Raw genomic sequence first — 15,593 nt, 5'->3', positions numbered from 1 at the left:
GCTGCCCCAAATCCCAGGATGAGGCCAGATGCAGGCTGGCCTGGGGGCTCCCCCCCGCCCCCCACTGGTTCCTCTGCTGGAGACCACCTAGAGTGTGCTCTGAAGTCTGGCAGTGTGGGCATCCCCTGCGGGTGTGGCAGATATGCTGAGTCTCAGGCCCCACTCGAGACAGTCTGAATGAGAACCTGCATTTTTGCAAGACCGCCACGTGACCCTCCCCCACATTCATGTGGTGCCCGTCCTCACTTTCTGCTGGTGTTGCCTCTTTGTCACCTTTCAGAAAGGCCTTCTCAGACGACCTTGTGTGAAATACCGACTTACTTACCCTATATCCTTTTCCCTTTCTTCCTTGCTTTATTAATAAATCAACTGATAGACATTTACAGAAATGTGAGCAGAAAGTACCGAGTTCCCACATAGCCCATCACGGCTCTCCTCTCCACCTTCCCCTGTTAACCTCGAGCATTCGTGTGGTGCATTTGTCACAATTGATGAACCAATATCGACACATCATTGTTAACTCAGGTGCATGGTTTACGTTAGCGTATGTTCCATGGGTTTGGACAGATGTAGGGAGACCTGTGTCCACCAGTGTGGCACCATAAAGAGTGATTTCACTGTACTAAGATTCACCTCGGCTCTGCCTGTTGACCTCTCCCTCCTAACCACGGATTGTTTTGTTGTCCTCATCATATTGCCTCTCTCTGAGTATCCTATTGTTGGAATCATAGTCTGTAACCTTTTCAGATTGGCTTCCTTCACTTGGCAACATGCATTTCAGTTGCCTCTATGTCTTTTCATGGCTGTTGTCACTCATTTCTTTGCATCATTATTCTTTGAATAATACTCCTTGTCTGGATATACTGGTTTGTTGATTCAGTCACTTAAGGAAAGATGTCTTGATTGCTTCCATGTTGTGGCAGTTAGGAATAAGACGGCTATAAATATTATGTGCAAGATCTTGTGTGGACATAAGTTTCAGTTTGTTTGGGTAAATACCAAGGCGTGTGGTTGCTGGATCATATGGTAGGAGTATGTTTAGTGTTGTCAGAAACTGCCAGGCTGTTGGGAAGCGGCTGTACCATTTTGTTCCCACCAGCAGCGAAAGAGAGTTCCCGTTGCTCCACATCCCCGCCAGCATTTGGTGTTGTCAGTGTTCTGGATGTCCGCCATTCTAACGGGTGTGGTTTGCTTTAGCTTTTATAGTCCTCGTTGTCTCTGAAGTCTGTTCGGTGACTGGTTCACCCAGCTTCCCTGTCTGAATGTTGCTCTCAGGAGGGTAGAGACCTAGTCTGTCTTGTTATCCGTCCATTTCTGTTGCCAGAATAATGCCCATTGAATAAATGATAATACTTTCTACAGCTTTCTGGTTAAGTCCTCAGTATTCTTCCATTATTGAGGCAAGTGAACTGAAGTGCAGAGAGGGACATCTATGCTGCACACGTTTGGTTAGAAATCACTCCTGCGAGACCCTCACTTGGACAGATGAGAGATGGGTTGGAGGAATTTGTCACTTTGTGCACGTTATTTGTCCTCTCTATTCTTACCTCTGTTTCTAGGCCCCAAATTGAGGCTAAAAATACCTCAGAGAATTGTTAGGATTAAATGAATTAATACATAAAAAGCTGTATTAGTTCTCAACTGTTAATAAATTACCCCAAAATGAAGCAGATGAAAACGACACACTCTTGTCTCCCAGTTTTTATGGGTCAGGAGTCTGGGCACCGCTTAGTTGGGTGTCTCTGGCTCAGGCTGTGCGGAGGTGGTGGTCAGGGGTTGGGTGGAGCTGCTGTCATTTCAAGGCACCCCTGGGCCTGGATGGTCTTCCAAGCTCGCTCACTCGGCTGCTGGCAGACCTCCTCCCCCAGGAGATGGGCCTCTCCACACTGCCCTTGAGAGATTGCGTATCACGGAAGTCTTCAGAACAGAAGTTGGTAGCCGGGGAGCACTGTATGAGCTGAGGTGGGGGTGCTGCTACCGCCCCTGCCACCACCACCACGTACTATGACTGCCACCACCGTGACCACCAGTAGCACTGCTGCTATCACCACTAATAAGTGCTGCGGCCACCGTAACCTACCACTGCTACCCCCTTCCCTCTTCAGGTATTGTCAAAGAGCTGGTAAGAACTGCTGCTGAGAGTTGAACCCAGGTTTGTCTGATTCTAGATATTTCCAGTTTCCTGTGCTGCCGACTAGAGTTGACTTTCTGCTGTTCGCCGTGGTTGCCAGGGCTGATCTTCTTTGTCCCCACTGGATTGTGAACTCCAGGAGGATAGAGGGCTCTTGTCTGTTTTGTGGAACCTTCCGCCTTCTGCACCCAGCCCTTGTTGAGCAGATGCTTTCTGATCACCTTGTTAGTAGAATCACCCTCTACTTAGTCAAATGGAAAACGAAAATTGAGAAGTAAGGGAAGCTCCAAAAGTCGAGGGAATGGTGTCTTTTGTTTATTGATGCGTTCTCTTCACTTACATCATGCCTGACGTCCGTGAGTTCCTGCTGAATGAATGAGAACGAATTGATAGCTTTTGGTGGCAACACTCCTGCCCCCATCGGGAAGGAGGAGGGGATTGGCGGGTGCTGTGGTTAACCCAGTGCAGTGTTCAGTGGAGGTTAAATCCAGGTGCCTGGCTGTATTCATGCCCCGCTTTGTGCCGTAGGGAATTGAGGGCAAGTGATGCTCTGCATGTGAGCAGTCAATTTTCAAAGAATTAGAAGGTGGCAATAAAGTAGTCGAATCTAGACTTGAGCTTTTCTTGGATTCTGAAGTCAAGTCAGGATCTGAGAAGGAAGCCTCAGCCTTCCCGCAATCCAGCCATTGTGGTGGCGCTGCACTTGGGAGGGAACGTGGACCTCTGTGTGGTGGGAGCCTGAGCAAGCCAGGCTCGACTGGGCTTGTCCTACTGAGATGGCCTAAGGTGACCTGTTCGTGGGTCACTGAGTCTTTGGAGCCACATTTCAAACCCAAGTTTTGAATCGGTGACAGGCCGTCTCATGCCCCAAAGATCTGCGCAAAGTGTACCACTGTTGCTACTGATGATGGCCTTGTCCTCTTTCTTAAAAGTTAAAGGTGTGTTAATCAGAGACCAAATGGAATGTAGTTGCCAGGGGCTGGCAGAGTGTGTGGTGGAGGTGGGAATGGGGAGTTGTTGTTGAACGGGTACAGTTTCCACCATTGAAGAAAGTTCTGGAAGTAGCTGCACAACAGTGTGAATATACTTAAGGCCACTGAACTGTACACCTAAAAATGATGAAGCCAGTCAATCTTACATGTATTTTATTAAAAAAAAATAGATGAAGAAAAGGTGCAGAGAGATAGTGGCAAGAAGGCAACTTTGTTACTCTTAGTTTATCTTTTTCCTGCCCCCTGCACTGGGCAGCCTCTGGCTTTATGGTGTTTGTCTTTGGTGCCCGTATTGTGGACCCTGGTCAGTGGGGGATGCCTCCTAGGTGGGTGCAGTGGTGAATGTGGCCCTGTCTTCTCTCCTTCTGTAACTTACTCCTTTTGTTAACTATTTTTTAGTTTTAATATTCTTACAGTAAAAGTCCCTTTATAAACATGTGTAGTTAAGAGTTTTAAGACCTGCACGGATGAATGTAACCCCACTACCACAGTCAGAACGAAGAATAGTTTCATCTCCAGAAATAGTCGCCTGCCTCTTCTTTGCGTTCAGACTCTGCCCCAACGCCTAATGTTTGTTTCCTGACCATCTGTTTCCCATCCCTGTAGTTTGGCCTTTCCTCCAACGCCGTATACATGAAATCCTAGTATGTGTAGCCTTTTGAGACTGGCTTCTTTCATTCAGCAAATGTTTTTGAGCTTCAAGTTGTTTCGCATCAATAGGGCATCGCTTTGGTATTGATAAGTAGCATTCCTTCATAGGAATGTGCCATGGGTTTTTCAACCCTTTACCCACTGAAGGACATTTGTTCCCAGTTTTGGAGGATCATGAATACTGTTACATTCATGTAGAAATTTTGTATGAACAATACATTTTCATTTTTCTAGGAAAAACCTGCAGAAGTGAGTGCTGGGTCATTTGACAGATGTTTGTTCAACCCGATGAAAAGCTGCTGTACTTCTCCCCAGAGTCACTGAGCATTTCTGCATCCCACCAGCAATGTCAGAGAGTTTCAGTTGCGACACATTCTCCCCAGCTCTTGATACCATCATTAGAAAGTTTCTTAGGTATTTTAATAAGTTTCTAGTGCTATCTCACTGGAGTTGATTTGTGGTTCCTTAATGATGTTCACCATTTTTTCCTGTGCTTGTTGACTGTATATCATCTTGGATGAAATGTCTGTTCAGCTAGGTTTCCCCTCCCCTTGTATTATCAAGTAGTGGTATTTCCTTGAGTTTGGAGAGTGCTTTATGTATTTTAGATACAAGTCTTCTGTTGTCTGTGTGATTTATAAGTATTTCCTCCCAGTCTGCAGCTTGTCTTATGCTTGTGACAGTGTTTCTTGCAGAGCAAATATGGTTTAACATTTTTTCTTTCTATTACAAATTGTGCTTTTGGTGTTCAATCTAAGAACCGTGTGCCTAACCCAACGTAGGCATGCAGGTTTTCTCAAATGTTTCAGAGTTGTGTGTTTTGCATTTATCTGTCATACAGTTTGGGTTAAGAGTTGTATAAAGTGTGAGGTATTAGTTGAAGTTGACTTTTCTGCTTATAGAGGTGCAGCTCTTCCGAAACCAAGTGTTAAAAAGACCATCCTTTTTCCTGAGTTGCCTTTGTACTGTAGTCAGAAATTACCTGGCCAGGGACGCGTTTATGGCTCAGTCAGTGGAGCATGCGACTCTTGGTTCTTGGGGTCAGAAGTTTGAGTCCCATGTTGGGTGTGGAGATTACTTAACATCTTAAAAAAAAGTTACTTGGCCAGATTTGTGAGTTTATTTCTGGACTCTTGGTTCTGTTCTGCTGGTCTGTCATTTCGCAGTACCCCATTCCTTGACTGCTGTACCTTTATAGAAAGTCTTAAAATTGGGTGGTACGAGTCCTCCAAAATTGTGCTTCTGCTTCAGAATGATTTTGATTATTGTAGTTTCTTTGCCTTTCCATTTAAATTTTAGAATCAGCTAGTGCGTATCTGTGGAAAAAAATCTGGAATTTTGATTGGGCTTGCATGAAATCTTTGGATCAGGGTAATTGACATCTGCACTATTTTGAGTCTGCCAATCCATGAACCTGATAATTCTTGCATATGTAGTTATGTTTTGATTTCTTTCATCAGTGTTTTACAGTTTTCAGCATACATATCCTGCACTTTTTTAAAAAAATTGGATTTACACCTATGCATTTCACCTTCTGGAGCTATGATGAATGACTCCTATGATTTTGCTTTTTAATTGTTCATTGCTAATGTGTAGAAATACTGTTTTTTGCACCTGACCTTTAAAAACTCATTCTTGGAGATTTTTGTAGATTCTTGGGATTTTGTGTGTAGAAAATCCTGTCACCTGCTCGTAGGGGCCAGTGAGTTCTTCCTTTCCAGTGTGGATGCCCTCTTTTTGGCCTTAGTGCACTGGATAGAACCTCTAGTGCTGTGTTCAGTGGGAGTGTTGAGAGCAACTTCCTTGACTTGTTTTTCAACTTCTGGGAAACCATTCAGTCTTTCATCACTAAGTGTGATGCTAGATGGCGGTGTTCTCTCTTCCCCCACCCGACCGTGTTAGATCTAATCGTACTCTTTTATTTTTTGAAATTTTAAAGATTTTATTTATTTGTCAGAGTGTGAGCACACAAGCAGGGGGAGCAGCAGGCAGAGGGAGAAGCAGGCTTCCCACTGAGCAAGGACCCTGGGATCATGACCTGAGCTGAAGGCAGACACTTAACCCACTGAGCCACCCAAGAGTCCTGATCTAACCTTACCCTTAATGTTGTTTTTCTTTCTGCCCCTAGTTCACTGGTGAGGTATATTGATGGAAAACTTGAAAATGTCTCCTAAGTTCATCATTCACAAATGAACACTGTTAACATTGTGGTTTATATATTCCTACTGTAAGTCCATAGGGAACTGTACCTAAGGGGCTATAGTAGGTCAGCGACCTTTGTACTCTGCTGCTTTCACATAATGGTATGTTATAAATCTTCCTCCATGTGCAACGTACATACTCCCCACAGGTGTGACAGCTCCATAGTATCTTGGAGGAGGACACACCATAGTTTATCCACCCCCCTACCATCTGACATTTAATTTGTAACCAGTTCCTTTTGGACATACTCACAACATCCTCATGTGTGTGTTCTGAGACTTCTCTTCCTCATTTACGGATTTTGGCTTCCTGGAAGGGGAGTTGGTGGGTGAGAAGGTGTCCCATTCTTGAGGCTGTCAATTCCTATTTCCTAAAGCTTAGCTCTGACCAGCCACTTCAACTGGGGAGATGTGTGGTGATGGGTGGCAGAGGCTTGCACTGTGTGACTCTTGGGAAGGCATTCCCTTCTGAACAAAGCTAGCTGGTCAGGAGAGTCCTGTTCACATTTGCCCAGGAGTCTAACCAGCCAAGGGAATCTGCAGACCCATGCTCATCAGCCCTTCTTTTTCAGTGGGGTCTTTCAGCACTTTTAAGTTTTTGACTTTGTACCTGTGCTTAATTAATTCCCTAGATGTATATGGAACAACGTGAGACCTTGGAGTTAAGGGACATGGGTTTCAATCTTAGGTTTGACTCCCTGGGCCACCACTTTGCCATCTGCAAAATGGGTACAGTTAAACCAGCCTCCTGAGCTACTGCTGACCACACGTGACAGAGTCAAAGAACAAGCACTTGGAGATGTTTACGTGTGAATTGTGACCCTGCCTTGGACTCTCTGTGTGATTTTTACTTATCCATCTGTCTGTCTATCTGTTTTGGGCTGCTCAACCTCTCACAGACTGTTTCTTCGCCTGTTAAGTGAAAGGTAATAAAATTTGGGGATAATAGCAACCCTTCCTGCAGGGCTACAGTGCAGACCTCACAAGAGCCTGTGTGCAGTGTCTCCGACCTGGGGTCCCCCACGCAGAGGGAGACCCTGATGCGTCGTAGGTAGAAGAGGGGCTTGCCTCTTAAATGCGTAGGCATCTTTTGAGTGAGGCACAGCTTTTACCTGTGGGAGGTCTTGGCCCTGAGCTGCTTTTCCCTTAGCTACCACAGAAGAATTTAAAGGAAAACCTGAAGATGCCCAGTGCCCGCCTCTGCCACAGTCCATGGGGGCCACATTTTTCAAACAGAAACTTGGTTCTTTGCCACTAAAATTTGTCTCCCAGTCTTAGGGGGCTGTGTCCAATCTGAAAAAGCAGCATTTCACAAACTGTAGGGTAGCCAGTGTGCATGAATACATTGAAGGCTCTGAGAAGCTCTGGGGAGGTGGGGGCCATGGGAGAACGAAGGTGTTCAGTGCATCTCTCCCTGACCGTGTCTCCTTGTAATGCACATTGTCCTCTTCCCATGGCCTGTTGTCACCCCTTCGAATGCAGTTTAGGAAATGCACTTTAAAATACCTTGTTCTGTATACCTATATTTTAAAGCAAAGATTGTCTGCCCCAGATATTGGTCACTGTGCACTAGCCTCATGGTTTGGGCCACGCCTGTGTCCCACCTGCATTATTCTCTCTTCAGTGTTCTTTCAGTCCATTTTTGAAAACCTTTGAACTTCCTTTCAAAAGATTCTTTATATCACAGCAATATATGGAAAATCAGTTTCTAAAAAATCTATTAGAAGAATATCTCTGTGTTGGAAAAAAATAAAAATAAAAAGATTGGTAAACCTCTAAAACGATCTTGGAATGTACTGCATTTGGAAGATTCTGTTTAAGTTCCTCTTCTTTGTGTGATTCTTCTCTTTGATGGAACTGTGAGGAAAGTTAGGTCCCACCGCTTTTGAGAGTGGAGAGAACTGCGTAAGTACTCAAGGGTGAGGGGGCAAGGGGGATTTCTGCAAGTTTGTCTCTGTGAGGTTGGTTTCCTGCTGCAGTTGCTTGGGCCATGACAGACGGGGTCTGCCTGACAGACCCCTACCCCCACACCCCCTTGTTGTGTGGTTTTCTCATCATTGACCTTGTGATGGCTGAGGGTACCCCCCGGTTACACCTCCTCATTTGAGGCACATGGGTGAGTGCTAGCTGAAAGACCAGTACCTTGGAGAGGTGCTAGTGTTGACAGGTGGATCACTGACAGGTCCCAAACGGGGTGAAGCCCCAGCTGCGCCTGGAGCCACAGTGACTATGCTCAGGACTCAGGACTTCCTAGTGGCCCATGTTACTGGAAGGCCTGAGCCTGGGCGGTTCTTAGCAACAGTAGCATCCCTGCCCCCAACTTTTCTAGGTGGTTTTGTAGATGGCCTGTCAGGTTTGATATTAAACCAACTCTGTTGGTTACAGAAACACTTAGATGTGGTAGGGTGATCTTCAGTTGAGCACGGTCGTCCTAGAACCAAAGAAGGGGAAATTCCTATGAACTGGAGAAGAGGGAGATGCCCTAAGTTCTTAACGGACAGGGTGGCAAACACCTGTGCGTCCTCGATCAGAGCTCTCCTCCTCACAGGCATGCTACGCGTGTGTTGCCAGTGTCAATGGGGTGGAGGTGCCTCCCCCCCATACAGCTGATGGGGTGGCCTGCTCCACAGCAGCTCCAACTTTTCTCCTTAGCATTTTCTCTAAATTTTCTTAGTAAATTCTTAAAGTCTTTAAAAAAAAACTTAAGAGACCTAGGTAGTGAAAGTGTTTTTGGTCTGCAAACATAACTTTGCTGTAGAAGTTTAAGGAACATAGCTGAGCAACCAAAAGAGAAAAAGGCTAAAAGTAGAAGCCCTATGACCTCATCACTCAGGGGAGATACTGTTGGGATCAGGGCCGTGTGGTGTGCACACACTCTAGTGTGCATGCACACACACGGGGGTGGGGGTGTAGCAAAGAGGCAAGGCGCCCTGGCTCTACAGACACACTACCTGTGAGCTGATGCGCCCAGAGCCCTGCTCAGGCTTTGGTCTTCCCTGCTCACCTGGCCTCTTACCTGTTGAGGCTGACGGGTACCTGGTCGTGGGACTCGTGGTGGCGTAAAGGCGCTTAGGTGGCGGGGGAAGAAATGAGCGAGTCTGCACCACCCTTCCTATATTTTTCACATGCTCAGAGGGCCTCGGAGCCTTTTTACAGTCAGGATTCATTTAGTTAACTAATCCATTCTGTTGTCTGATGAGGTGTCAAATAAAAAGGGATTTTTAATTTGCTAATCATAATAGACCTGTGTAATAAGAATGATGGATTCTCTATGGCCCTCCTAGCTACAAATTAAAGTCCCGTCAGCTGGTTGCAAATTAGTTGTCTAGAGGCTGGGAATTATTTTCTTGGCCTGGTAATATGCTTTTTTTTTTTTTTTTAGAGTTTATTTTTATTAACAATCTCTGCACCCAGTGTGGGGCTTGAACTCATGACCCCGAGATCAAGAGTTGCATGCTTTTCCCACTGGGCCAGCCAGGTGCCCCGGTAATGTGTTAAGTTTTAAAAAAAATTGTGGTGGGGCAGGAGCTCCCTGGTTTTCATAGCCTCCTGCCCCTGACTCCCTCTTAGTCCTGGATGGCTCTGCTCCTTGGCCTAGCCTGTGTGACTGTAGTGGCCGTTGAATTCCATATTCCATCTAAGGAGAAACACTGTGGGAGAGGATGGTTAGGAGCCTCAGTGAAAGTAGTGGGTTGGACGGAACTGCATGCATACACGTTGTGCCCATATCAGACTCCTGATTTTCCTGTTGCTCCAGAGATGTGTAAGCTGTAACCACTGGGCAGACTGGGCCAAGAGCGTAGAATCTCTTGCTATGATCCTTGCAACTTGATGCGAGTCTCTAGTTATTTAAAAAAAAAAAATTGAACAAAAAGGGCCTCATTTGGGTGTTTGAGTTTTATTCATAAACACTTCCAGTGACCTGAAAGCATTAACTTTCCACAAAAGGCAAACAAGTTCATTGGTACGAAATTGGGATGAATTTATGGCTCCCAGAGTGCTCATCCAAGGGGTTCCATGTACTCTGTACTTTCTCATCATCTTGATGGAGATCGGTTTATGTCAAAAACCTTGCTTTCAATCTGTTACATCTGATTTTGAGATAGAATCTTTAAGACAGTATTAAAAGATCCAAACCAGAAGAAAAGCCGCCACTGGAAACCTGTCCGTGCCGGCTGCAGAGGAACAGGGAAGCTGAGGGTTGGCCTGCGTGCTGGGAGCAAACGAGAGCCCGCGCTATAGATGTCGGCACGGTGCACCTGTCTGTCTGCCTAAATGAGCCTGTGTATTCCACCTTGTGGAAGATGTTCTGCCATGAACCCTTGTTAAATGAGGCCATAGAGAGATGCAGATAAATTGCTTTCCCTCGTTTTCAGGTCCTATGTGACTTGAATTCACACGTGGAGATGGGGAGTAGGTTGGGATGAGTGACAACACTCTGCCGAGGGAATCCAAGGAAACAAGCTGTACCATCCACGTGTATTGGGGAGTGTTTCCCTCCCCCAGACCTTTCCAGAACTTGTTAAGTCCTTAGCTTCAGACGTTTGCTATTCACATCACAGACGGAGGAAGTTGCAGACACCGTTACAAACACCTGTGAGGGGCTGTCTAGGAGGAGGGAGGCGGGTGATGAAGGGACCCCTCTGTGGTTCACGCTCTAGAGCTGCCGAGATGAGTGTAGCATTCTCAAATGATACCTAAGTGTATGGTAGAGTCTGCAGTTGGTGATGCTCTTTCTGCCGAAAGTACAGAAGAGTAAAATAGCAAACACAGGGCTGAGGTGTAGTCAGATGCATGGAAAACAGTACTGGTGATGGGCAGTCAGAAGTTTTATACCCGAGTAAGTGTGTGACGCACATATGTACCAAGGAGTGGCATTTGCATCCATAAATAGATGGCGTTAGAAACTGCCTGTGTGGTGAATTGTTAAAGGAGATGACCCGGCTGTGGAAAAATTTATAATACCCAGTTTTATAAAGTAACCTATATTTGAGTGTATTGGGGTTGTAGTGACTATAAGAGTGTGGAGGAAGGCTTGACACGTATATACTGGGTTTTCAGCATTGGTTACCGTGAGAAGGGGGGGCGGTGAGTGGAGCAGTGAACAAAGGGAAAAAAGACTTCAAACACAAAAATGAAAAGAGTGTGAAAAATGTTTCATCCAGGGAAAATAGATTTACTGTGTGTGTGTGTGTGTGTGTGTGTGTGCGCGTGCGCGCGCACGCGTGCCTAGAGAGAGGTATGATAGCATAGCTATAAAAATGTCACTGGGATTGATTTCAAGGTGTTGGGCTTTCAGCTGACTTTTACATTCCTGCTTAAATGTCCTCCGATTATTTTGTGACGAGCTCTTAAATTTTTATATTTATAAAAGAAACCCAGTCGTAAAGCAGTTTTCATATTGAGGAAATGTTCTTTCATATTTAAAGGCACTCAGGCTCAAAACCTTTGGGTGGGAGGAGTAGAATCAGAAAATGTGGAAGAGGCAACTCTCCCTGGGGTGCTGATGAGAAACCAAGTTCAAATCCCACTGGAGACTCAGAAAAGCTCTTCTGGGCCTTGGGGACAGAGTGACCTGTGTTTGTGTCTTGGCAGTGTGCCCTTCTTATGACCTTGACCTTGGCCACGTGACCTTAGTCACAGACCTTATCTGTGCCCCAATTCTTCTAAATTGAGAGTACTGTTGGGTCACAGACAGGCATTTAAACATTTGCCAATGAATAAAGAATGAACGGATGCATGCTTGATTCAGTGAAGTCAGGTAGGTCAAGTCTCAGCTGTGTGATACTCAATAACTGATCTTTGTGTTCTTTTCCTCAGCCAGTGTACCTGTGGAGTGAATTTGGTAGAGTAGGGTTTTGATGGAGCCTAGTGGTAGAGTCTTGTGTGGAGGTGGGTGTGGACTAAGCTGCTGCTTCTCTTTATTTTTTTATTTTTTTATTTTTTAAAGATTTTATTTATTTATTCGACAGAGATAGAGACAGTGAGAGAGGGAACACAAGCAGGGGGAGTGGGAGAGGAAGAAGCAGGCTCATAGCGGAGGAGCCTGCTGTGGGGCTCGATCCCATAAAGCCAGGATCACGCCCTGAGCCGAAGGCAGACGCTTAACCGCTGTGCCACCCAGGCGCCCCTGCTGCTTCTCTTTATGACTCAGTTTCCTCATCTGTAAAGTAGGTGTTGTGATGACACACCAGAAGGATTAAACAAGATGATAAAGACCTCGTGTGATGGCCGGGAAATATTAAGTGTTCAATGCATGTAGCCATTAATAAAAAATTAGTATTCCCCAGGTTGAATAGTTGGTTCCTAGAACGTGCTTCCGTAAACGGAGAGAATATTACCAAGTGCCTGACACCGAACAGGCACCTAACAGTTTGACAGATTCAGGTAATCTGAGCACAACCCATGTCTGCATCCTGACTTGGTGGGAACTGAACCAGTTAGCACTTACCTTCATTAGGAAGGAATGGTTGTTACGGGCACTCTGGAATGTGCCTTTGCTAGTGTAGTCTTCTTCAGTGAGGATCTCTAAAACAAAAAATGTGTTAATAAGATGAGCCCCATGTGTTTTTATTTACACAGATTGCTCCCCGACTTAAGTCTAAGTTGCCAATTTTTAAAAATGTATTTTTTAAAAATATTCTTGTACCTGCAGAGAAAACGAGGTGCTCAAAGTCCAACTGAAGAAATACGTAGGAGCTGTCCAGATGCTGAAAAGAGAAGGCCAAACAGCTGAAGGTGAGGGGGAGACTGAGCCTGGGTGGGGAGGGGGCCAAGCTTTTTAATCCTTATAGCCCCTGTGCCTGTCACACAGGAGCCACTCAACATGGGATGAGTGCACATGCAGATGAATTAGAGAATTAGTGCTGGTAAGGATTCTGGAAAACAAATTAGATGTAACATCCTGTTGTGTGTTCTTTCTACATGCATAACTAATGTCCTAAGACTGACTTTGTGGATCACTAGTAACAGTTGTGTTGATTTATGTACTTCGGGAGTTTTGTGTCTGAGGTCTTGAGATGCTTGCCAGGTAGGGAACCTTGCAGTATGATTAAGTCCCATCGGGCCGGTGGTGAATGCAACAGAACCCCAAAGTGGTGGACAACCAGAGCTTTGGAATTAGGCTGACCTGGTTCCAACCCCAGTTCTTGGTAAGTTCCTTCATCTCTCTGTACCTCAGTTTCCCCATCTGTAAAATGGGGTTAGTCGACAGTCCCTATCTCATGAACTAATCCATGTAGATTCTGTAGCATAATGCCTACTATAGGGTAAGTACTGAGTAAATTTTAGCTGTTGATATTAGTCGGAAATACAAAGAGATAGAAAGATGATCACTTGGTCAAGATTGCACTGATGGAGGTGATACCATATGCTTCATTTTCTCTGCATTTTGGCTACAGTTTAACTGTCTTGAATCAACTAAAACATGTCTCCGTTCAGCTGGCAGAAAGGGTATTTCACTTTGGCTGAAATGTCTTGCAGCCTTCAGCTCATCTACCATTAAGAGATTTCCTTAAACACAAATGAACTCTGGGGGTGTCGACATTGTAACAAAGGGGGGGTGGACCCTCTAGGCCCGCAGGTCTTGGGATTCGGCCATACCTGCATTTGAGTCCAGGCTTACCCAGTATAATTTGAGGTGTTGGAGTTATCTTGCCATCTGTAAGTGGAATCATCCCACCAATGGTAGTTGTGAGGATTTACTGAAACAATGTGAAGTTTCCAGTATGGCACCTGGCCTATAATTGGTGTTCAGTAAATGGTGGTTATGTTTCTGTGTAATAGAGGGAGACAGGATTGGAATCTGGATGTGGTTTGCATAGTAATCACAGAAAGGCTTAAATTGTGTTTAAAGCTTTTGTGTTAATTATGGTCTCTGATTGGCTTCAACACATTTGTGATTATTATTAATTTTTTTTTTATCACCTGCCTTGCTTCTTTCATAATTGGCCTGGTCTGTAACTGTTACCAGTCTAGGGGTTATCATTGAAGAATTAATCATGTCTTCCTCTGTGGGCTCATCAGTTTTTCAAAGAGATGTTGCTATTATGGCCCTGAATCCATTTTACCATGTGTTCTGTGGGTGTTGGTCTTTTGAGTTTCACTCCCCATCTTTGTTTCCCCAACACCTAGCTTTTGTAGTCGCTCATTCCATCCATGATGTGTTTTGAATGAGTAGTATTTGTCTTTTCCAGGCAGCTTCAAATCTGTTTCCTTTGGACTATGTCACCCAGTGAAGAGTAGGTATTTTTCCTCTCTTTTAATTTTTTGATTTTCCTTTATTTTAGAAAGGTCATTATTGGAGGCTTAGGAGAGCTTAAGGGGCTCATACATGTATCTAGGGTGGAAATGAACTCAGTCATTTTCCTCTGAATCCCTGGTTCTTTGCCTTGCAAAGTTCTTAGAGTCTGCAGAGGGCAATACCTGGGGGAACTTACTAAATATGCCTGTTCTCAGGGAGGAAGAGCGCTGCTCTTGTCGGCAGTGGTTTCCGTGGATCTAGGATGGGCCCCACGGTTGCACGTCTAGAAATGTGACTCTAATGCACGTGACACACGGGTGGCACCCCACCACCTCCTGAGAAATCTGTACTCCACCTGCTCCTAACTCAGGTTCCGTGCAGTAAGAATATCACACCTAGGAAAAAAGAAGCACTGTTGGGCTTGTGTTTGATCGAAACACCTCAGCACTATAAAATACATTTTGGAGTATGAGCATTATTGGAGTCCTTCCCCCGGCACGTGGGTCCATGGAACCCGCAACGTACAGAATAGCTTTCTGCGTCAGCTGAAGTTGCCTGTCCTGAGACTCAGCCTGGATGTTCTCAGCAAAGCTGGGTATGCGCCTTCAGGATGGTGAGACCGCCCTGGAATGGATTGGAGCAGAGACCGCGTGGAGGGTCTTGTACTTCTTGTGACACAGTCCTTACTGCTGTTCATCACGGTCAAATTCAAGACCATCTACCTTCTCTGGGGGTCATCTGTCAGTGCAAGGTTTGTCTGAAAGTCCTCGAATGTGGACCTTCTGTGATGGGTGCTCTGATGGGACTTAGCCCCGTAGTTCATGCCGTTCACTCAGAAATGCTCGTGAGCACCTGCTCTGTGCCAGGCACCACGAAGCAGCCTCATGAAAAGGTACTCTGTCAAAGAGCTTTTGCCTGATTTTCAGGGGGTGTCCTCTGTTAGTCAAGCAATTGGGGCTCATTCCTCAGTCCCAGCTAGTTGCTGACTCATGTTCAAATCCTGAGTGTGTGCCCTTGTCAGGCTGTGGTAGCTTGGGGCGTCTTGGCCAGGCTGAGAAGGCCTGGGGTGTCTGGGAAGTTGGAGGAGTAGGGACAGGAGAGGTTGGAGAGGGAGAGAGGCCTTTCTCGTCTGTGATTTCCTTGGCTCCTGGTGTTACAGGGGTGGACATAGAGGTGTATACCAGCTTCCCAAATGCTACGTGGAAGTTCAGAATGCATTTTGCACAATATAAGCCTTTTAGTTTGAGGATATAAAGATTCTTTTTATCATTTGGCAACAAATTCTTTACGCAGGTATGAGCGCTCATCAGCAGGGACAAGAGTGAAAATCATTTGAAGCCCCAGATACCTTCAGGGTTGAATATGTTGCTGAGGGT

At 45.5% G+C, this 15,593-nt stretch overlaps 1 protein-coding gene across 2 annotated transcripts in view; it reads left to right on the top strand.

Moving 5' to 3' along the window:
* Nucleotides 1-15,593, top strand: part of SNX29 (sorting nexin 29) — a 511,108-nt gene that overhangs the window by 180,116 nt on the left and 315,399 nt on the right. For both annotated transcript variants that reach the window (XM_040635311.1, XM_040635312.1), the window contains exon 14: nucleotides 12,631-12,713. In XM_040635311.1, the coding sequence (XP_040491245.1) occupies nucleotides 12,631-12,713 (83 nt within the window). The remainder of the gene's footprint in view (nucleotides 1-12,630; nucleotides 12,714-15,593) is intronic.

This window comes from Ursus maritimus, unplaced genomic scaffold (genome assembly GCF_017311325.1).
Source record: "Ursus maritimus isolate PB19 unplaced genomic scaffold, ASM1731132v1 scaffold_2, whole genome shotgun sequence".
NCBI lineage: Eukaryota > Metazoa > Chordata > Mammalia > Carnivora > Ursidae > Ursus > Ursus maritimus.
This window is presented reverse-complemented; position numbering and strand designations above follow the sequence as displayed.